This window comes from Cornus florida, unplaced genomic scaffold (assembly GCF_030987335.1).
Source record: "Cornus florida cultivar Cherokee Brave unplaced genomic scaffold, ASM3098733v1 CherokeeBrave_3.0.0_Hap2_Chr05, whole genome shotgun sequence".
Classification (NCBI taxonomy): Eukaryota; Viridiplantae; Streptophyta; class Magnoliopsida; order Cornales; family Cornaceae; genus Cornus; species Cornus florida.
The window spans coordinates 111615617-111639175 of record NW_026775575.1 but is presented as its reverse complement, the minus strand read 5'-3'; the positions used below and the strand labels follow the sequence as shown (position 1 = coordinate 111639175).

Here is a 23559-nt window from a genome sequence, read left to right as displayed (position 1 = left end):
TTTGAATTCACCCTTGTCCACTGGACTATTAAAGCATCTAAAATTACATGTTTGTTGAGATAGTTGTCGTTATTATGCAACAACATAAAAGGGTAATTGCAATGGTGGTTGTGATGGAATTGTGACGTGGTGCAGGATTTATTTGTTTTTTTTTTTTTTCATTTTTGAGGGTTATTTTGATTCTGAAAAAGTTATAAAGATAATTTAATACTTATATTATTAGTTCATTTTTCTCTTTTTACATGTTTCAAATTAGTTGTCTTCTTTAAAAAGTAAAAATATTTTTTTATTATATTTTCATCATTGTCCTTTATCTTTTTAAAATATTTAAAACTTTGTAATTATATATATTTAAATTAAAAATTTCAATTTAATAATTAAAAAAAAAAACAATGCATTAATTACGTATCTTCTTAAAAATTATAATTTCTAAATATGAATCTCTGTTATGGAATGGAGTGAGTAATTCATACAATCAATTTAAAAGTTAAGAGGATAAGTACATATTTTTATAATTGAGATATTTTACTAAATATAGAAGTGTTAACCAAAAATTGTCTGTCTTTAACCCAAGCCCTTGGCGTGCAGTGTCAGTGCATGCATTTTACAGAAGCAAAAAAAAGCACAGATACCACCTCGACGGCATCAAAATGGCGGGATATTGTTAATCCTGTCTTAGTTCGATTCAACCCATAAACCCTAGAAATCCCCATCGAGATCATGCTTTCTTTATGTTGACCATCTCCAATCTCTGTTCTCTCTCCCGTAACCCTCGCATTTCCAGCACACTCTTTGATCCAAAAAAACCTAGTTTCATACCATTCGTTTCTTCTTCGATGGCGTCTTCAAAGCTCATTGTGGAATATGCAAAGTCCAATCGGTCTTCGTGCAAGAAATGCTCGAAGATCATCGCTGCGAATGATCTACGGTTGGGTTTAGTGAGTAGAGACCCGCGAGGGTTCGACACGCCCAAGTGGCACCACCCGCGCTGCTTTCCGATGAATTCGGAGTCTATTACTTCGGCCGAGGCATTCAAGGGGTTCTCATCACTGAAGGTTTGATTTTATGTGCCATTAGGGTTTTGGGTTTAGGCCTTTGTGTTTGAGAATTTGTTTGAATAGTGGTCAATTGTTTGCAATTTTACAGAGTGGTGATAAGGAGACCTTGAAGAAATTGCTGGAAGGAGGTGATCTGTCTCCGGAAAAGGTATAAGCTGAATTCCTGAATCATGCAATATTTGCTACACATTGTGAAGGAATACAAATTTGATACATGCACAATTTTTTGACAGACAACTGTTAAATAGATTCCAGATTTGCAGTATATCTATTACACTCCGCCAAAACGTTTAGATGACAATTAGAAATTGGAGACAAGGCCTTTCTATATGATGCATGGCTTTCAATTTCTGTAATTTGTGTGCAGGTGGTTAAAACTAGTTACTTTATATTTACACAAATAATAATACACATAAAAAGTGTCTAGAAGAAATTCTGTGTTATATCTTATCTTTTATATCCAGATTTATTGAATTGTATATCTGACTTGTATACTTACGGAGTAGAAATCAAGAAAATTCTCAATTTGATCCTAATTTCTGTGCACATAAGTTGAGAATCAAGATTGAGAACTCGTAGTTCAAATGCTCAATATATGTCTTTTCTCTTTCACTTATTGCGTCTGAGTTCAAGATAGCCTGCATCTTCTATTCAATCATAATTTCTTGTATATGTTCATGATGATAGCTGGAAATAGAGAATCACTTACTAATGGAAAAATAAAAAATAAAAAATTGAAAATTGAAAACAAGAAATCAGGATCTGACAGTTAAGGATCTAAAATATTCGATGATGTTGTAGTATATTAGCAAAAACCTTTTAGTCATTAGTTAGCACCACTTCAGATGAGCACATTTACAATTTGTAAAACAGCTTTGCTTCTCTTCCTTCCTCCCTTCCGTAAAAAAATGTGGGCCAGGAAGGATGACTCATCCATCATCTCTTCCCTTCCCTCGTCTCCTCTCTATCAAACGAAGGAAACTTGTTCCTTCATTCCTGGTTATCACTTCTATATACTGTAAAGATATCTGTCTTATTATTTTCAGGTTCTTCAAAAAGATAAAGATGAAACAAGTGAGACAGAGGAAAGACATCCAAAGAAAAGAAAGGTAAGTGGATGCATCTTTGCTTTATAATTATTGCATGACATTTGTTCTCCACCCCTCTTCCTTCCTTCTTACCAAATGGAGCATGAGAGTTTGAGGGTAAACAAATTAAGTTTCTGGTTATAACTTCTATATACTGTAAAGATATCTGTCTTTGTCTGTCTTAACATTTATTATTTTCAGGTTCTTCAAAAAGATAAAGATGAAGCAAGTGAGACCAAGGAAAGATATTCAAAGAAAATAGAGGTAGGTGGATGCATCTTTGCTTAATAATTATTGCTTGACATTTGATCTTCAATCACACATGTATCTTATTGTTAACATGGTTACTTTTATGCGTTCAGTAATGTTATAGTCTTAAGATAAGACAAATGCAGTTTAATAACAGAAAATAAATGTCATGAGATTATAACGTATGAATCCTTGTATGAAATCTTTTTTTCTTTACATCAACATGCTAGTATAGAAAGGACCAATTAGCCCAGCGGTATCACCCCTTCCTTCCCAAAGGGGAGGTCAGGGTTTGAACCTTGGCTATGTTACATGGACTCGGGTACGGGTGACACGGGTATGTATCCATGCATCGGACGTGTCAAATCTCCAAATAGAAGGATACACGGACACGGCTAAATATTCATTTTATTAATTATTTTATTTTATTTTCTAGAATAAAGTAATGCTTTTAAAGTAATAATATATTGTAATTGAATGATTGGATATGCTTTTTAAGTACATATCCAACCAAAAGTGTCGGATACATATCCCATACCCATGTCCGAGGGATATGTGTCCGACACGGGTACTTCACTACTTTTGAAGAATCCATGTAACAGAGAACCTCGGTGGTGGTAGGGGGTGTGTGTAATTGCTTTAACTTCCAAAAAAAAAATGCTAGTATAGTTGTAACAAGTGTTACAAGAAACTCTTGCCCCTGGAAACTTGCTTCATTAGAATGCGTGTGAAAGACATACAGGGACCTCTTTTGAAATTTCATCATACGTTTACTCTAAACATATCACTTGCGGAAAGTGTGAACCCTTAAGAGAGATGAATTTCAATGGAGAAATTTCTTTTACACTTGTAAGTTTCAGTTTCTTCATTTATTTTCTAAGTAATACTTCTTGCCATTAGGGTTGCATACAAAAAATTCTATAGGATTGCACTTTGTTAGGGTTCTCTTTAGGATTGCATACAAAAATTTCCCATATTCTTTTGTGGGCAATACTTATTTCCATTTGGCATTTGGTCCCCTATCTAATTTCCCAAAGATACTGCGATTGCAACAATCTGTTCTATGAGGTTTTAACCTTAAACTTTCCGTAGTTCATTTTGATTTTGTAAAGTATTTTCACCTGAATTGCCATAGGCATCAGTTGAAGTTCTTTCTGTGGTATATCTTTTAGCTGAAGTTGATTGAATGATTGCTTTGGTTTGGAATACTTTTTTCCAATTTTACCTAGCATAAGACACCATGAAATATTATTATAGTGCCTGCAGATTCCTTTGTTGATTATTAAATTTTATTTTTATTTTTTATTTTATTTTTATTTTTTTAAAGATTAAAATTGTTAAATTGTGAGAACCAATTTGACTGGTCTACATTTAACTCAAAACACAAGTAGCTTATTTAGATCTCCCAAATGTGAGAAGTTTGGATCACTAAACTTCATACATATGGTGGATGACATTTGATGCTGTTTCATGCATGATAATCAGTGTCGTAACTATATCTGTGTGTATGTATATATATATACATGTACATATATTTAATATATTTCGAAATATATGCATATATTATTATTATTTTTTTTATAATTTATGCATATGTACATCTGATGAATTCCATTCATAATGCCTAGCGCTAGTGATTTTTGGCTGAGCCATTAACAATTCTACAGCTTCTCCGTGTTCTCTAGTGTCTTTTGGTTGATGTTCCTTTTTACTTTTACAGTACAATTTGACTTGTAAAAAATTAACTACATCTTTTGTGTAATAAATATTGAGACAAATATTTGTTAGTTTCAATGTTCTAGGGTCATTGTAGACTTGTTCAATTTATGTTCTTATAGATTCAGTCATAAAATGTAGCAGCCTTGGACTGTTTAATTGGCGGTGAGATATTAGCCTGGGTACTGGATATGCAGGTTCTGCTTTAGATATGGCTAATGGTTCAAGCAGTTACTCTGCTTTGTCACTATCTAAGCCTGACAGCTGTATATCAATCACACATAGTTACTTTTGACAAACCACTTTTAGTTATAAAGTCTTCCTTGCTAAAGTGGTATTGATAATTCTTTTGACTTGTGACTCCTGGCTAGTTGGTTTGTTTATTGGAGTGCATTTATGATATTCAAGTCCATGTGGATGCGATTTTAGAATTGCAGATTGCAGTTGACCTAATAGTTTAGGTTTTGGTTTGTTATAATTATCGTACAATTACTCTTTGCTATATGCTATTTCTCATTGTTTTAACTTTTAACATACCTTTGCACTGAGTTGGGCATTTACTTATTTATCATATTTTTTATTCAATGACTCTTAGTTGTCTCCACCCAATGAGGTGGCTGAGCTGGATTTAGCCTTTTCCACTTCTGACAGCAAGGACAAGTATAAGGTATGTACTACCCTCAAGGTTTCTTTTTCTTCATTTCAACATGCTTTGGAACTTGAATAAATGAATTTTGCCAGGGTAAATCTTTAGACTGTCATAATTACATTTTTATGGAATTTTGGTTGTCACTGGAACCTTCAATTAGTCACATGTTTTTACCTCTACCAACATCTCTTTTTCCTGATTCAGGATGCTACACTATTACCAAAATGGAAGGCATTCCAGACAATAATATTTCTTGAACGGGTGAGATATGGTTATTTATGAATAGTATAGTTGTACTGCTTGAAAAATCTTGTATAAAGATGAGGGTATGGTTTCGAAGTGTCATTTATATGCAAATGGCTGTAAGTCTGCTGGTTTGACCATGTGAGAAATGATGAGCTCCGATATTTGCTGTATAGTTCTTTTTTGTACCCAAAGTCCCAAACAAAATTGTTATTATTTTAAGTACAAGGTAATAGTACATTGTTTGACATTTATCAAATGAACGAAACATTCACTGCTGTTTTTAGTGCTATGTTTTATTTTTTCAATTCACTGCATTGATTTTTGCTTCCTGATAAATGTTATGTTTCGTACTATATAAAAGAACCAGACTTCTGCTGAAACTATTGTTGTTAGTGGATTTCTATTTTCTAGATAATGTTGATTCACACCTATTTGTTTGCACATGTATTGTCACGTCACTGATGCCTACACACATGCATATCTTATTACTTGGAGGCCATTCATAAGGCAAGTTTCAGGCATCTGATGTTGCTAGCATGCTGTTTAAACATTTCACTTCTGTAGGATGATGGTCTTCAAGATTCAAGAAAAATTGCTGCTTTTGACTTTGATGGATGTCTTGCGAAAACATCTGTGAAAAGGTATGAATATTTACTTTTAATAATGTCTACCTTTATAAAGAAAATATAACAATTGCTTGGTTTAATTTTCTAAGAATAGTTTCTTGTTATTAGAGAACTAAGAAAAACAGAAAACAGATAGAAAATTTTATTTTGTTGACAGTTTTCTGAAAGCTGTTGTATGAAACTAAGTTGAAAAAGGCAATTTCTGACGACATCCTTTTGTAATTCTCTGAAAACTACTTTCTGTTTTCAGAGTTCTCGAAAACTGTCTTCAGAGTTCTCCAAAACTATTTTCAGAGAACTGGACCAAAGCAACCCATAACAATGCTCACTGAATTATTACCTATAAAAAAAAAAGTAGTTCTGCATTTTGTTTTTCAGAATATTATAAATATAAAAGGAAGTGGTGGATAAGCTAATGTGAACTGTATTGTAAACAGCTGGTTTTCACTAGCATCTTATGATTCTTCCTTCTACATGTTGCCTAAAATTATATTCAGAGAACTGAATCAAATAAACCAGTAATAATGCTCACGAAGTCCTACTCCAAGTTGTGAAGCTCATGGAAGAGACATCTTTCGAAAGAAATGCCGCTGGCATTAATGAGAGAGTTTCCCCAGCTATAGGAAGGAGCCCTAACTAAAGAGAGTCCTTACCATTAGGCTATCGCCTTGAGGTTTTTCATTTGTGGTTGTCAATAATTTTATTTAATGAACAAAAGGTGAAACTAATGTCGATATGCGGATGGTGCTTCTCTAATTTTAGCATCAGTTACAGACTTTACCTATTAGGGTTAAATATTCAGCTGATGTTGACACATTGTGACTACTAGGGACCTTCCTAATTCAGTTTGTACAGGCCAGTTAATTGTATATTTGACCAGTCTTCTGTTTTACTGTTAGTTTTTGGAGGGTATTCCAACCTTGGTTGTACTTACTGATGAGGGTATCTTCCCTGTGATGTTAATTTCCGGGCTATGCCCCTTGTATCTTGTTGATTTTTTGTTGTATATAAATTGCTTGTCTTCTTGATAAACAAAATAAGTAAAAGGAATATGCTTTAAACTAGATTTACCTATGTCCAAACTTGTACTTTACGGTACAGCAGGAAGTCTATGTTTGAAAAGATTTCTCTTTTTGGAGGATTCTTCTGTAAATCTAGTTCTAGAGAGTTTTGTCAGTCATGTTGGATTCATAAATTCTGCTCACTCTAGAGTGAAGCATCCTTTAAAGTGATTGATGGATTTTACTTTTATATTCCAGAGCAGGTCCGGATGCTTGGTCACTTATGTATTCTTCAATACCAGAGAAGCTGCAGAGCTTGTACAATGATGGCTACAAGCTGGTTTGCTTCTTTTTCTGATTAAAGCTCTCTGAAATTTTATATGTTAGATTTGGAAAATGCTATTATTCTGGCACACTTGTTAGTAGATTGTGGTCAGTTAGGCTAATTGAGTTTTATGTCTTTTATCTATCCTTAATACTTTTATTTATCACAATCATCTTCTTCTCATGTATAGGTGATCTTCACAAATGAATCGAATATTGAGCGCTGGAAGAATAAGAGACAGGTAGCTGTGGACTCAAAAATTGGGCGTCTCAACAATTTTATAAAGCGTGTGGAAGTCCCAATTCAGGTGGTTCATTTGGTCAACGTATGCTGCAGTTTTTATGGGGTAGTAACTTGAGATAACTTGGCCCAATTTTCAAAAAATTTCACTGCATGTCACAATGACCGGTTCCCTCTTACTGATAATGGATGTGTCCAATTGATTTCTGGTATGGAGTCAGGTTCTACATCCATATTTGGCCACTGCCCTCCTGTTGCCGTGTGGCCTTGTTTAGACAAAACATCTTACAAATGATTCGTGCTTATTTTTTTTTAAATATTGTTAACTTCATCCGCATAAATATATATAAAAGAGAATGTTCTAGAAGAGAATGCTATGAGTAAATCACAATATTCTGTCTGCAGGTTTTTATAGCTTGTGGATTAGGTAAATCTAAAGGTAAATCTGATGGTCAAGCAGAGGATCCCTTCCGCAAGCCCAAACCTGGGATGTGGCATATAATGGAGCAGCAGTTCAACTCTGGCATTTCAATTGATATGGATCAGTTATTAATTCTTCTTTTTCTATCCCTTGCTTCTACTGTTCTTTTCATGCTTTTGGCTTTTTAAGACTCTATCCAAGTATCCAGTATTCTCCACTAGAAAAAGTTAGCTACTAGTATCTATTTGATATCACAGTTTTGTTCATCCATTAATTCTTTGAGATGACACTAATAGGAGATGGGGAAATTATTTGATATAGCCCTCTATCTTTGCATATGTAGATCCTTTTATGTTGGCGATGCGGCTGGCAGACCTGATGATCATAGCGATGCTGACATTAAATTTGCACAGGTATTGTTAAAGTTATCTTGTGACTTTTTATATTAACTTTGTGCTTAAATTGTGATTTTTTGTTGCATTACGAGTTTCAGTAACTTGTACTTGGTGTGGTTGCAGTTTGCCTTATAGCTTCGTTAACTTTTATTAATAATTCCTTAAAAAGAAGAATGATCTGACATTGAAAAGTAAAAGTAATATCAAGAAGTAAAATTAATGTGATATGGTTAGCTTCATGTTAAGAGTCATGAAGCCCAACTAAGATTTTTAGGATGAACAAAAGTTACATATTGATTTGGGGATGCAACACATGCCCAAATCAATGAAGTGAGAGGAAAATGGGCTATCTGGGAGACTTTAGAAAGCACATGGAAAAAAGAAACAGCAGCATGGTGTAGGTATGAGGGGGTTGATGTGTGGACACCGTTTGGGATCTGTGGCAAGTGGGCCTGGGATATTCAGCAATAAAAATGTGGTGTGACAAGGGGCTGCTTCGAGAAAGCATCCCCTTCACTTGATATATAGAATAGATGGGCATATCCACGGCTTGTAGGCTATATCCTTACAAGCATTGAAATTGCTTCATTTTGGAAATTCTGCAGCCTGTAACTTTGATTGAGGATTAATTTATGGTGCATCCAGTACAGGATGGTCTAAGTTGGTGTGGACTGTGTGTGGTAGGCAAGTCTTTCTATGGCAGCAAGGTATCACAGTTTTATCGCCCATAATAATTTCTGTTGTCACGATGAAGAATAACTACTGGAAAAAGAACTATATTTGAAAAACAAATGAATCATATTTCTTAAAGACCATTTCATCTGATTCTTTCAATTAATCTGGCAAAACCTTCAAGTGGTTGGACATTTTGTACACGAATCTGATTCAGTAAGGGGTGTTGGATTTACATAAACGATTTATTAAATTTCATCAGCTAACACGTTTACCTGGTTGAAACAGTTGCACTGACCAAACAAAAACTGTGGTTGCAGGCTGTTGGATTAAAATTTTATGTTCCTGAGCAATACTTCCAAATCTGAAGGATATGTTATTGGCAACTTCTGATGTATAAAAAAATATGTACTAATCCTTTTGGCAAAACAGAGTGCTGTCTAACCGGAGGACCTGATCAGGATATTACTGGTTGTAAATGTTAGCTCTGCTAAAACGTTTTTTTTCTCATTTCAATCTCTCTCTCTCTCTGGATGAATGATCGGGAACAGAAATGCCTGATTGATATTTTGTATGTACAACTTAATGTAGGCGGAGAACATCTATCTTAAATGATAACATTTTGCAAGCATGGCTACTCAGATTGCATATTACCAGTAATTAAGTTTTTGTTTGTTCCTAAAGGTTGATGGAGGGACAATTTGTCTTGCCTGTTGGCTGGAACTCAATCTAAACCAGTGAAGCAACAGCTACAACTTGGGAAACACCCGGAAAGTTACAATGAGGTTCTGCGTCTCGCTAATGTGTAAATCACCAGCATGGTTTTAGCATACCTGGTGAATATCCATGATTAAGAGTCTACCCATGAGCATATCTTATATATGCATTCGATACTATAATACTTGAATTAACACAATAAACACACTTTCCTAAGTAATTCAAGCTTGAGCTTTTTGAGTAGTTGACAAGGCTGTGGATGAAACGCAAAGAGGCGATGCTGTAATGATGGATTAGCACAAACTAAAATTGAAGGTTAAAAAAAAAAAAACAATACAATCATCAAACATGATTAAGAAGCAATGCTTAATAAACCTCTTTTGTTCATGGCAAATAATTGTCTCCTTCGTTTGAACAAATCATCAAAATGGTTCATTTCTTCTTACCAATGTCACCCTCCAATATTGCATGTCTGGTCAAAACGATCTCCTTAACAAGATTTCTGTAGGTAAACGGTCTCACAGCCGCTTTCAAGAACAGCTCAGGAGGGATTTTACTCTTCTTAATCTTCCTCCTGTATGGACCATATCCAACATACTTCCATTCATTCACACTTACTTTCGGTCTACTGCGCCTCATCGCCAATTCATCTCCATCTTCATTTCCCTCTTCTGAGAATTCTGGTTTTCCCTTCTCTTCCATCATCCTCAGCTGCTGCTTATACAACTTTGTGGACGTCTCTACACTTCGTTTCGCCAAGCCTTCCATCGCTTCATTGCTGCTCAATGCCTTCTTCAATTCCTCATCCCAATCCTTTTCATCATCCTCTGCACTTGAATCCTCCTCATCCTCTTCAATACCTAATTCATCATCAACACCCCCTTCTATGTCCACAACTATGTCATCTTGATCATCGTCCTCATCATCATAGTCGCCATCATCATTGCCACCGTCCTCTATCCAATCCGTGACCTCTCTCTCACCAGCACTACCACCTCGACCATAATCATCATCATCCTCGGGGGCATCACAACCCAACTCCATGTCCTCCAACTTTGCCTTCCACTCCTTAGTATACGGATGCAATAACTGAACCGGATGGTTTGTCAACAAAAACCGCAAACATTTGGACTTCTTCTCATCACTCAATTTCTCATAAGCCTTCACAACATCATCCACAAATGCCTTTGGATTCACCTTCACAATCTTACACAACCCACCAAAATAAGTACAAAACTCGAACCTCCCATCATCATCTTCAACCTCAAACAGATACTCCTGCTCTGTGTCCGGATCAAGCAATGGCGTCAGCGCCTGAAAAAAATCATCTTGAGGCTCAAACCTACACTGATACACAGGGCGCTTCACGTACACAATGTCTGGTCTCATCCACGCCGCGCATTGAGTAATCAATGCCCTAGTTTGGTTCCCAAGCCTACCCATCAAATTCCACTTATCCAACCTCTGCTTCCCAACTTCAACCACAACCTCGCAAACCAAAGTCCATTGTTCCCATGGCAATTCTGTGACTCTCCATCTCGGATGTCGAACAAACACCCAGTAGTACCGAAACCCAGTACTCCTATCCATTGAACTCAATCTGTTTCCAAAATCTTGAGCCATTTCGAATTGCTCAATCTTGTCCCACTCCTCCTGGTCACGAACTTCGCCTATCATCGACACGCACTCATCTGAAAATCGCCCGCGAATGGGCTCGCCCAAAACCACTCCACGCCACGAGTACGGCCCGAATTCCCCGTATTTATACCAATCGTAGGGATGTCGTAGATTCGGATCGTCTTTTTCCATGAACTGGACCATTCTATCGTAACCCAAACCGATCATCTGAAGCTCTTCTTCGGTGAAATTGTCAGGGTAGTTCTTGTGAGGGTTTTTCAGTCTGTAGAACAGGTTCTCCGCGAGCTTTCGGCTCCTCCGGCGAGCGTTGCGCTTCGCCTCCCGGCGGATCTCAGCACCTCCTTCGATGCGGCCGGTGGAGGGCCCACCGGGCTTTTTCTTGCTCCGGCCGGCGAATGAACGGACTTCTCGGCGGTGAGTGACATGTTGGCGGGAAAAGGGAAAGTTGAGGTTTTGAGAGAGTGATAGGATAAGGAGGGGCTTAGGGTTTTGAGGTGTGTAATGAATTGTGGTTAGGGTTTTGAACAGAGGGTTTGAGAATTTTGAGATGGATGGACATTGGAAGGTGGAGAGAGAAGGGTTCAGGGTTTTAGAGAGAGAAACGTTTTGAGACAGCATTTGGAGATATTCAAAAGTGGACTGCAAATAATCTGTTTAACTGTCCGAGTTTATGTCACATTGATAATGTTTGGATATGCTCCATCCCGCGAAATTGTAAATTTTGACAAAGAAAAATGTTACAATTCCCCCATTAAATCTAGATAGACAGAAAAATAATATAAATAAATTTGATGTTAGTCACACTTAACTAATTATAAATCCCACAATAATTTATGGCCAAGGCGGCTACTATTTGTATAGTCATTATGTCATTAGACTTTTAGGTTGATTCACTTATGTCATATAATCCCTTTTTATTCTCATTGGCTTGTTTTTGGTACTCATTCCTCACTGCTCATCTGTCATACAAAACTTCATTTTCCTCTACAATTTTTGTTTGAAAATAATGAATAAATAAATAACTAAATAAAAATCTAGATTTATTTTATAATTTTTTTTTCCTAATTGGTAGACACACACATTTATCTCTTCTTAAACTTGAACCTGACATTCCTTTAGAAAGTTAGGGACTGATATGGTTAGGTCACTGACCCGTTAATATTTTATTATTATTTTTAGTCGGTAAATCACACATGCAATTACTCATTTGTTTTTATATATATATATTTTTTATGTCTAATCTTTTAACTCTTATTTTCTATTCATTTGATTTCTCTTTTCTTCTAAAATCACATTACAATTGTTCTTTTTTTTTTCGTAAAAGAAATTATTTTATTTTTAATTATTCTGTAGTTTTTTTTTTTATTATGATTAGAAATAAACTTTTTAGTTTTTACCATGTGCATCCCATGTCTCTTTTATTAGTGTGTGTTTGTGTGTGTGTGTATATATATATATAGATATAATTTTAAGGTCTTCAACACACTATACAAAGCCAAGACAAAAAATAAAAATAAATAAATATACAAATGAGGCCCGATATAATCATTGTAAGATCCAAATAAGAAGTCCATTAAATAATAATTGTGTTTAATTCATTTACCACACTTAAGTTTCTCAATAATTTAAGAATATTCTCCACATTTGTAAAAATTCAATCAGACTCTATATTATTAACTAACAAAGTCAAATAAATGGATGAAATGACTGATTTATCTTTTTTTCTTGAACCTATTCTACCCAATTCCAATACTTTTTTCCTTAATTGGTATCAAAGCACATGTTTACCCTATCTCTAAAACCCAACACTTTTTTCCTTTTACTCCCGTTTATCTAAGATATTTTTCCTTTTTTACAATTAAATAAAAAATTCCAGGTATGGTCTTAAAAGTTGGCTAATGTCCATCAACTAATGACACCAAATCAAGGCCTAGAAGACCATATGCATCACTCCATCACAATAGATAGTGATGTTCTTCATGTAAATCATGCATGTGGGGGCTATACAGTTCACACATGAGCCTGATAATTGAATAATTCTCATTCATGTACTGTAATAACACAACTAAAATTGGATCAACATGTTATAAGGAATTCACGTTACAATTCCGATCTTCTTCTTCATAAGACCACAATATAAATACCTGTCTATTGCACTTCGTTTCTTTTTTCTCTTTCACGGCCACAAAAATCCAAAGTCCCAGTGGGACCAAAACATGCTCAAATTCAAAGCCATTAAGATGATGATCCAATTTTAGTTGTTCATTAAACATGGATGATAAGTAATCAATTATTTGGCTAATTAACCGCGCGTCCCACGCAAACACCACTGATGCCGATCTGTTGTCCTTGTCCCACCTTTGTTTGTAGGAATGCTGTTCTCTAGCCAGAAATATAAGATTCGGAATCGGATTTGAACTATGTGATAAAAATTAAAAAAACTATAAATTAATTGTAATATATATTTTTTTAAAATACTAGTTATAATATATATATATTTTGAAAAAATTTAAAAATTTAAAAAATATAATTTAGACAAACGTAAAGAAATAAACATGGTTAAAAAATCAGTTTTCCTTTATCAATTATTTCAGTTTTTCAAAAATATATATTTTAGAAGAAGAACATTAAGGCTCAGTTTGGTAGAGTGAAAATGGTGGAAAAGGGAAGGGAAGGTGATGGAGGGTGATTAAAAAATTGTGTTTGGGTAAAATTGGTGGAAGGAAAGGAAAGGAGAGGAAAGGGTTTGGATGGTTAACACAAGGTTTCTACAGTAGATTTCTTGACCTCCCGAAAATGGGTGGAAATGGAAGGAAAGGGAAGGAGAGGCTTGGTGAGTGATTCTTATGCCAAATATGCCCTTGATTACACACAAAACCCATACGTACAAGTTAGCAGTTGCAGAGAGAGAGAGAAAAAGAGGGGGGCAAGCTTGAGAGTTGAGAGAAAGAGGGCCGGTTGAAGCTTGCGAACGGCAAACCCGAATTGGAAGGGCGATGGAAACTGAAAGATCGATATGGCTGAAATTGGGTTTTGATTTTTTGAACAATCTAAAATGATGCTGATATGGGTTTTGTAGTTTTGATTCTTGCAGGCAAATATATAAACTGAAATGTATGAGTTTTGAACTTCTAATTCTTGTATTTGCAGTTGAAGAGAGAGAGAGAAAGAGAGAGGACAAGTTCAGAGTTGAGGACGAGAAAAGAGATGGAGGCAGGCAGGCTAAAATGATTTGCCCTAAAAATATTATACATATATATTTTACATACATTTTGTTATAAGGTTTTTTTTTTTTTTTTGACAAATATTACATACTTAAATTTATAAATTTTTCTTTTAAAAATTAAAAGAGTATAATAGTAAATTTACTAAGATACTTCCCTTTTCTTTCTTTTCTAAAGATAATCATTATCCTTTCCTTTCTTTTCCTTCATTAACCAACCAAACACGACAGGAGTTAAAATTATCCTTCCTTTTCTTTCCTTTCCCTTTCCCTCCTAACTAATGTTATCCTCCCCCTTCAAACCCATGGTACCAAACATAACATTAGTACTTTGATTTAGGAAGATATACTTAGATGAACGATTAAAAAAACATAATAAATTTTTTAATATTAATACTAAAAATTCTTTTCGAGGAAAACAACTAATTACAATTATAAAAAATAAATTATTTTATTTTTACAATATTTTCAAAGAAAAATACAAACAAATATATTCAATTATTAAAAGTACATCCATTAAAAGTACATTCATATTTTATTACCGAGAAAAAATAAATAAAACAAAAGATCATTGCAACCATATTTCATTGCCGACACAAAATATATATATATATATAATTTTATTGCGGATTACCCTTTTTCTCTTTCACTTTGTCTACTTTACCTTTTTTTATCTATATAAAATTTGCTTCAATTTATATATATATTTTTTAAAAATAAAAAATTTACCTTTATTCCTCTGTGTTCTGTGCCCCCTCCATTTCTGCATCAGTCATTCATGGGCTGAACCCTACCATGGCTCGACGAACCCACACGACGGAGCTGGGCTGCATAGCCTGCGACGATCTCAGCGATGTCGGCGCAGGCAAGGAAGGCTGGCTTGTCGAAAACCCTAACCTTCTCACCGCACTCGACGACAACTTTCTCGTCCTAGCCAACCGATATGTGGTCCTCGTCCTCGAAAGGTCCGACAATCCTCACCCTGCTACTTCTCGGGTCAAGATCCGGCCCAACATGTCCCCAATCGAGGCCGAGTATATCTCTGCCATTGAGTGGTTGGTCTTCGATGATATTCGAGTTCTTGCGCTCGGGACCTCTTGTGGTTATTTGTTGATTTACTCTCTTGGAGGCGATCTCATTCACAAACAGGTATCAAATTGCCCTTTTTGATTATTCATAAATGTGTGTATGTGTATCTATACGTACACTTATATGTATATGATTAAAAGGAGTTGAAAATCTAGATTTTTAGCGTTAATTATTGGGCTTTTGTCATGCTCTGATGGGATAGTGTAACAAATTGGAAAAAAAAAGAAAAAGAAATTGGAACTCATGTTCTTAGATTTATAATTTGTTTATTTGTAAAATTGTGCTTTATTCTTCCTGAATTTATTTGGAAAAATGTTGAAAGGAGGAAGAAATATTCATTATGTGTGTTCAGTTAGTTTGGTAGGAAAAATGTGACAACAGGAAAAGAAATAGAATTCTGAATCATAAATTGGGCCTGGGTTTCTGATTTGTTGGTGAGAAGCGATCTTGCTGCTGATTTTCAGAAACATAAATCTAAGTACACAAAGAAAGCTTGTTTTTCCTCTTCAGTGTAGGTAGTGGGTTTTGTTGGTGCTCTTGGATTTTTGGGAAAATATCTTTAAAAGGAAAGGAATTTGAACTTGATTCATAGATGATGCATTTATTTGGTTGGTGAAAAAAACATAGGAACATTAAAATTGATAATTTGAATCTTAGATTGGTTTTGAGGTTATTTTAGTCTTCTGTTTGATTGCTGAGCAAATGCAGGCAACAATAGAAGTACTTAGATCTGGTACGTGTTCTCTCTTTAATTGGTGACACAATCTGTCCATGTAAAATTTCAGAACTTAAACCTAAAGGCATAAAGAATACTTATAGATGTTGAGTTCAAACATATCCACATGATGGGTGTGTGTGTGTGTGTGTGTGTGTGTGTGTGTGTATCTCTATCTTATTTTCCTTTTCGTAATTGGATTCTGGCCAATGTGGCATAAGTTGAAAGGAAGACAAATACATGATTTTGCTAATAATGCCATACTTATGCTTAGTCTATTCTGAGGTAATAGACATATAGTGGTATCTGATAGTCTTGAACACGGAAGTTCTAAAACACTTTCAAAGATTTTTAAACAATTGTAACAGTCGATTTATTTGACCATGTCTAAATCGTGTGCGGTTCAGCATGTTCTTATGGGCCTTATGAGTGATTCATTGGTGGTCCCTGTACTTCATTTTATTATCATGTGTTCACTTTATATGTTTTTTTATTTATTTTTCTTTTTCCCCCTGCACATCTGAGCTTGTAAAATGATGGAATAATTGCTTATATTATTTCATTAACCTGAATGATGTCTCTCTTCTTTTTCTTCTTGCCTTTCGATACACTTAACTGTGACTCTAAGAGTAGAATACTATGGGAGATTTCATACTTAAAGTTGTGCAAGAAGCTTATTTTCTTTTGCGTAAACAGACAATTGTTATGGAGCTTAGTAGCAAGTTTCTGTGCATACAGATTGTAAATACTGGACGTATTCTTAAGTTGAGAGTTCGTGGAAGTAAGAGAGATATAACACAAGAAACATCATCGGAGGAAGTTTGTATTGTGATGCCTGGTGTAATTGCTCGCTTTGATGGAGCTGACATTCAGGTATATGATATATTTTGAGAATTTTGTTTTACTCATCATCTTAACATTTCATGTTAATAGAATGATAAATCAAGGCCTGGAAACAAGGCTACAGTTTTTGTTATTTTAAGTACATTTCCTTGGTCATCTTTCCATATATTTTCAATTTTGAAGATCTAGACATTAAGGATCATAGGTAGTTCTGCTTCTAACATTTTCCATGCTTGGAATGCAGAGTATGCTGCAGAGATGGTTTCAAGAAAAACACACAAATTTTTGGGATCAGACAACAAAGAAGAGAGATCCAGGGGATTCTGGAAATTTTTTTGGAAGGCTTCCTTATCAGCTCTGGAATGTCAGCAAGTATGGGGCATGTGCTGATGCAGCAATCACTGGTGTCATGCCCCCTCCACTGATGGAACTCCAGGTGGAGACTTACATTGCTTAACCTTATTAAGTTACAATTCTTTTTTCTTTATCAGGGGCCATGCTATAAATTACTTCAAAATTTGTGGACTGTTTTTATAAATTAACATAGTTTGTAGCCAATAAAGTTGCTATTGATTCATCCAATGACTTCTGGAGATTTTCTGAAGTTATTCTGGTATTTGAATTCAGCTGATTTTATTGTTGGGCAGTCAAGTCAACGTTACTATTGTGCAGTCACTGTTGGAGATGATGCTGTTATTTCAGCATTTAGGTTAGTGTGGTGGGATTTTGTTATATATATAACTACTGATCTTTTTCATCATGATGAGTTATTTTGCTTATCTTCATGCTATAATGATTTTAATTTTCTTGTCTTCATTGTTAAAGGGATCGTTTTGTCATTTTTTTGCTACTAATGGTAGTTTGACTTTTATTTGGTTTTGCAATAGACTTTCAGAGGACAGAAACCGGTCTTTAGTGGGAGCTATATTATCAAAAGTTGTGCCTGCAACAATTTCAACAATAGCATCGTTCTCTAAAATGATATGGCGTAGCGAACAAACATCCCCAAAGAAACGAGAAGCAAAGCCTCAACCATTTGCTCGAGGTGAAGTTCGTTGTTTTTTATTTTTGATATTATATATTATCATGTTGTAACCGCGGGGCCGCGGGGGGGGGGGGGGGGGGGGGGGTTTGTTATGTGTAAATATTCAAAATATTTTTTCTTCTTTCCTTTTGATATTCTAGTGTCTTCCAAGTTACTAAGCATGAAAAGTTATATGTTGGATACTTTAAAGTACCATTGCGGCTTCTAGAAGTCCTGGCCTTCTGCTTTTAATTTCCCTCTCTGCTGGTGTATATAACAACAATTTGGTAGACAAATAAATACAATTTTTTTGGTAAAAATTCAATTCATAAGAGTGCCAATTGGATTGGATAAACAGAAGATGTAAAAATATAGGAGCATTCTGCAGCACCTTTGGTGTGTTTCCAAAATTATTTTGTCCAGTCAAGTTTGCATGATGTACATCATTTCATTACGGATGTTCTATGGTGTTTTATATGTTGAAATGCTGAGTTTATGGTTTTTTAAACTCATAAATTTGTGTGTTTCAGCTGTTAGTAAAACTGATAGTATTTTTGGGATGGATGATAAGTCTTACCTATTGTTATTATGATTAATGTTTCGCGGCAGCTTCTCCTCTGACATGTTTAAAGGATCATCCAAGAAAGGGTGAGAAGCTTACTTTATCACCTAGTGGTACTTTGGCTGCAATAACAGATTCACTTGGTCGAATCTTGCTTTTAGACACTCAGGCACGTGTGGTGGTGCGGTTATGGAAGGTTTTTTTCTGACTACTCGAGTAATTGAATGTCTTTCCATGCAATTGGTTATTTCCTAAAGCTGAACTACACATCTCTGCAGGGATATCGCGATGCTAGCTGCTTATTCATGGAGATGCTTGTCAATAGAGATAATAAAGAATCAACTTCTGCTTATTATGAAAATGTGAAGAGTGATTATTGCCTATGTCTAGCCATTCATGCACCTCGGAAAGGGATAATTGAGGTATTTCATTCTTGCATTTCTTAAATTTAATGTTCTCTTTTGATCTCCCAGTTTAATTTTCAATAACCCAGGGATGAACTAGGAAAGCAAATAAACAACTGTGGCAGTGACATTTCCTTTGTTATTATTGATATCAAAGACACTGGCAATTTAATGTTGCTTTCTTATTTGTCCTTGCTTTTCCGGATAATTATGCAGTCCACCCTTTGGTTGATGCCTATATGGGTGTGAATAACATGCAATTGCTTTAATAACTTCCATATGTATAAGAAACTATGAAAGGTTGATCATAACTATTGGCAAAAAAAACATGCAATTGCATTTTCTGAAAATAGTATAAAACGACGTTCCCTTAGCAGCTTGAGTTATGCAGGTTTGGCAGATGAGGACTGGACCTCGCCTTCTCACTATTCCATGCGCCAAAGGTAGCAAAATACTGCAACCCCCTTACAAATTCGGTTCATCACTGGAGTCGTCTTCATCGTATGTACCATTGGAAATTTTCTTGCTGAATGGTGACTCTGGTCAACTATCAGTGCTAAACCGATCTCTTAATTGATCTATATTCTCTCTTTGAACCATCATATATCTAATTCTTGGTTTCCATTTGGAAAACATGAAATTGATCTGAATTTCGAAGTTCAAATAACTTGTGTCATCATCAATATATGTCTTTTCAAGTTTTTGTATGATACAATCTTCTGCATTTGTTATTATAGAAAGGCATGCCTTAAAAAGGGTACGTGACACAGCTATAAATATATCCGGAGCATTAAAAATTTACACTTTTATGTCCAGATTGCAGTCAAGATTCACCTAATGAAGGCAGTGATCAACCTGTGTGAGTTTATAGTAACGATTTTCCAGCTATAATATTGTAAAATTAATTGCAAAAATCTTTTGTCCTGTGACATGTATCATCAGTGTGGGGTTCTGCATTAGGAAATAAGTTTTCTTGAGAGGTAGTGAGCTTCAAGCAAAAGCTTGAACACTAGTTGCCGTTATAACTTATACATAATACAGAAAGCTACATATAGAATCATAGATATATAGCCTATAGATCAATAGTTCAACAAGGTAGATACCTGTGTGGTCTAATTAAGATTGATTTCAATGGAGACTCCTAACTTTAGACAAAATTTGTGAACAGCCTAAATTGAAAAAAGTTATCTCTAGATACATATACATAATTTGAACAATATACTGGATTTAATGAGAATACAACACCACATCGATTACGTTAAATTGATTACTTGATAAAAACCACAAACGCAAACACTAAACGCAAACACTCTGCTTTTTCCCCTTTCCTTTTAAACACACAAATATCTGATTCATTTACCAAATTTTGAAGATTTTGTGTGAAGTAATAAATTTAATACTTAACATTAAAAATATTAAGACATTAAAAATATTAAGTTCTCTAAAATGCTAAAATTATACTCCAAGCTAATTTAATAGGAACATCACATTTCAATTACTATTTAATTTCTGTGCTGGAGACCTGCTGACAAACAAACCAGTTGTCACTCGATTAAATTAAGTAAAATTACAATTCACCATTGTTTTACACCTCAAACTCCAAAGCACCATTCTTTTCTCGAACAGGTAGTGTATTGGGTGTCCGAGTATCCAAAAAAACAAAACGCAAATACTCCGATAATGTAGTACCGATCAATGGTAAATTGTGATGCTCTATTATTAACGAAAACAGAGGTGGTTCTTTTATTTTATTTTTATTTTATTTTATTTTATTTTTTTTACACCGCTTATACTAAATAGGATATTAAAAAAAAATCGGGCATTCTCAACGCAACAGTACTACCGTTCATGGCTTTCTCTCTCCTCTCTCTACTCCTCTTCTCTCTTCTCCTCTTCCACCAACCTTTCTTTGCCACCGCAAACATCCACAAAACAACCCTCCTCAGATCAAAGCTCATCTCCGAGCCCACACCCTCAAATGATGTCCCATTGACCAAATACTTTGAGGTCACTAAGCCCATCCAACTTCCCAAAACCAAACCGTGCTCATACAACATCCTCCAACATGACTTTGCCAATACATATCAGCAACCGCCTGTTCTTGCCAATTACGCACCCCTTTCGAATTGCCCGTCTCAAAATTTTGCCAAAATTGTTCTTGAATGGAACGCCACTGTCAAAGGAAGGCAATTTGATCGCATTTTTGGCGTTTGGCTTGGCGGCGTTGAGCTTCTCCGGAGCTGCACGGCGGAGCCACGACACACCGGGACTGTTTGGACTGTCAAGAAGGACATTACCAAGTATCATTCACTACTCATGACCAATCAAACACTTGCTGTCTATATGGGTAACATTGTTGATACTACTTACACTGGTGTGTACCATGTGAACATAACAATTCACTTTTATCCTCCTGAAATGCATCACAATTCTCATAAGCCAAATTCGAATGATTTGGGTGATGGGTATGGTTCTGGGGCTGATTTGTTCTTACCCATTTCGAGAAATATACCATTGAATGATGGATTGTGGTTTGAAATTGAGAATTCCACTGATGGAAAATCCAAGGAGTTTAAAATTCCCCAAAATGCATATAGGGCTGTGTTGGAGGTTTATGTTTCATTTCATTCTGAAGATGAATCTTGGTATGCAGATTTCCCGAATGAATACATTGCCGCGAACAATCTTTCTCATACTGCCGGGATTGGACCTTTATATTCTTACGGGAATGGACCTTTTAGGGAGGTTGTGGTCAGTTTGGATGATATGGTTGTTGGTGCAGTTTGGCCTTTTATAGTAATATATACTGGAGGAGTCAATCCCCTCCTGTGGAGGCCAGTTAGCGCAATTGGTTCATTTGATCTCCCTACTTATGATATTGAAATCACTCCATTTTTAGGGAAGATATTAGATGGAAAGACCCATGGGTTCACATTTAGTGTCACGAATGCCTTGAAAGTGTGGTACATTGATGCAAATTTGCATATTTGGTTGGACAAGAAGAGTGAAAAAACTGAAGGAAAGCTTTTGAGACACAATGCCGCGCCTGCTCATGTTTCTTTGGTAACCAGTTTTACAGGTCTGAATGGAACATTTTCGACGAGTGTGAGAAGATCCATCTCATCCAGTGGATGGGTGAAGTCCTCTTATGGGAATATCACAGCCAATGCGAGTCAAAACTTCAATTACAGTAACTTCATTGTAATGGGGAATAACATGAATTTGCAGATCTTGAATCAGATAATTGATGTCAATGACAGCATTTCTGCAGAGATGACGGATTCATCTATTCACTCGATAGAATCATTCAAAAGGTTTCCTCTTTACCTGTACTCTGACTACGCGGATCAAGAAGATGGAACTTATGCTTTAATTACAAACATAACAATGAGTTACAATGAGGAGAGGGTTAAGGCTGGTGGTTTTGGATTCTCTGTCAGTTCTCTTAATAATTTGCAGAATGGGCAGGGCAATATGGTTATCAATGGCAGCTTGGTAGTAACTGGACAGGGGAGCTTACAACAAGCATACCAATACGATGACAGTAAATTCTGCTATTTTAGGAATGTGAACACCTCGAACTACACCATTCTTTATGATAAAGAGGGCAACACTTGCAGCAAAAGAGTACACTCTCCTTCCAGATTTGGGCACTCGGAGGGTATTTCTAGCACATAATTACCATAACAACATGAAATGGCTTTAAACCATTCAATTCGGTTGATTCTTCACTTGCTTCATAAAATGCAGTTCTCCTAATAGATGTTTCGTAAAATTTCTGTATTTTGGAACGCCTAGTGAAGTTTCGGGAATTAGTTTCATGATGTTACTGAATTTTTCTAAGTATTCGTGTTTCTGTGAAGCTTGGGTTGTGTCTTTCAATTGGAGATGGTCAACAATGTTTTCATCTCCACGCACATTTCTCAGTACATTGAAATTTCAGTACAAACATTCTGGCTGAAACAACTCTTGGAAAATTAGTTTCAAAACAGTGAAAATAGCTGCTGTCACTGTTATTTACATTGAGATATATGCCATTAGAATTTCGAAGTTTATGGTACCAAAAGTAGTTTTTTGGATCTGCTGAAGCCACCGTGTTTTGGTTAACCAAAAGCTGTAATTATCTGAAGCTATGGTTTTTAATGAAATGGCCAAAGTGAGAGTGCTGCTGTCAAACCTGGTTGAGTGTGTCTTGGCAATAGAACCAGGCTTGATGTCCCATGTCAAATGAGTTCCTACTACCTATCTTGTATTGGAATGAGTACAACTTTTCACACACGCACACATTTCTGGGTTTCTGTTTGCTCTGCTTTTAAATGGTGTGCTTCTTATAAAAGTAATCTAGGAAATTTCAATTTGAGTTAGTTTCAATTTCTCATGTATGGAGCAGAAATCTGTAAATGTGTTAATTCCTGCAATTAAACTTGTTACATAAATATTTACATTGAGTTACATTGAGTTAGTGTTACGTTACAATCCAATGAAATGAAATATTGTAATACCTTAAATCATGTTTTATGAAATTAATTTGAGTGTAAAATTATCAATTTATGCAAATATGTTAAGAGTTAAATTGTAATTTGATTGTAATTTGACTTTTGATAATGAATTATATAAGGATTAATTATCAAACACATTTAATTTAAAATTACTTAATT

The 23559-nt window shown here is 35.3% G+C and overlaps 4 protein-coding genes across 5 annotated transcripts; 3 read left to right on the top strand and 1 right to left on the bottom strand.

The window, feature by feature from the left end:
• The first annotated feature begins 561 nt into the window (after positions 1-561).
• LOC132308617 (polynucleotide 3'-phosphatase ZDP) lies at positions 562-9317 on the top strand. 2 transcript variants are annotated; one of them, XM_059806743.1, is made up of 12 exons: positions 562-1055; positions 1147-1206; positions 2105-2167; positions 2348-2410; positions 4707-4778; positions 4965-5021; positions 5571-5647; positions 6892-6973; positions 7149-7304; positions 7604-7743; positions 7963-8032; positions 9007-9317. In XM_059806743.1, exons 1-12 carry the CDS (start codon positions 732-734, stop codon positions 9052-9054), a joined length of 1212 nt encoding a protein of 403 aa, XP_059662726.1. In that variant the 5' UTR covers positions 562-731; the 3' UTR covers positions 9055-9317. The 2 variants fall into 2 exon arrangements, with proteins under 2 accessions (XP_059662726.1, XP_059662727.1); XM_059806744.1 differs by having other exon boundaries at positions 564-1055; positions 7149-7265.
• Positions 9318-9593: 276 nt separating this feature from the next.
• On the bottom strand, positions 9594-11745 carry LOC132308616 (uncharacterized). Its single transcript, XM_059806742.1, has one exon. The coding sequence runs from the start codon at positions 11657-11659 to the stop codon at positions 9836-9838; it is 1824 nt and encodes a 607-aa protein (XP_059662725.1). The 5' UTR covers positions 11660-11745; the 3' UTR covers positions 9594-9835.
• Positions 11746-14995: 3250 nt separating this feature from the next.
• LOC132308615 (uncharacterized) lies at positions 14996-19608 on the top strand. Its single transcript, XM_059806741.1, has 8 exons — positions 14996-15413; positions 16807-16941; positions 17156-17347; positions 17559-17620; positions 17799-17956; positions 18545-18693; positions 18776-18919; positions 19293-19608. Exons 1-8 carry the CDS (start codon positions 15060-15062, stop codon positions 19476-19478), a joined length of 1380 nt encoding a protein of 459 aa, XP_059662724.1. The 5' UTR covers positions 14996-15059; the 3' UTR covers positions 19479-19608.
• A 710-nt stretch (positions 19609-20318) lies between these two features.
• Positions 20319-23337, top strand: LOC132308614 (peptide-N4-(N-acetyl-beta-glucosaminyl)asparagine amidase A-like). Its single transcript, XM_059806740.1, has one exon. The coding sequence runs from the start codon at positions 20750-20752 to the stop codon at positions 22577-22579; it is 1830 nt and encodes a 609-aa protein (XP_059662723.1). The 5' UTR covers positions 20319-20749; the 3' UTR covers positions 22580-23337.
• The last annotated feature ends 222 nt before the right edge of the window (positions 23338-23559 follow it).

Coding starts and splice junctions, on each gene's coding strand:
- LOC132308617 (XM_059806743.1), top strand. CDS start 732: ATGTTGACCATCTCCAATCTCTGTTCTCTCTCCCGTAACCCTCGCATT. Junction 6,974..7,148: donor ACAATGATGGCTACAAGCTG/GTTTGCTTCTTT, acceptor TCTCATGTATAG/GTGATCTTCACAAATGAATC. Junction 7,305..7,603: donor TATGCTGCAGTTTTTATGGG/GTAGTAACTTGA, acceptor TTCTGTCTGCAG/GTTTTTATAGCTTGTGGATT.
- LOC132308614 (XM_059806740.1), top strand. CDS start 20,750: ATGGCTTTCTCTCTCCTCTCTCTACTCCTCTTCTCTCTTCTCCTCTTC.
- LOC132308616 (XM_059806742.1), bottom strand. CDS start 11,659: ATGCTGTCTCAAAACGTTTCTCTCTCTAAAACCCTGAACCCTTCTCTC.
- LOC132308615 (XM_059806741.1), top strand. CDS start 15,060: ATGGCTCGACGAACCCACACGACGGAGCTGGGCTGCATAGCCTGCGAC. Junction 15,414..16,806: donor GCGATCTCATTCACAAACAG/GTATCAAATTGC, acceptor CTGTGCATACAG/ATTGTAAATACTGGACGTAT. Junction 17,348..17,558: donor CTCCACTGATGGAACTCCAG/GTGGAGACTTAC, acceptor ATTGTTGGGCAG/TCAAGTCAACGTTACTATTG.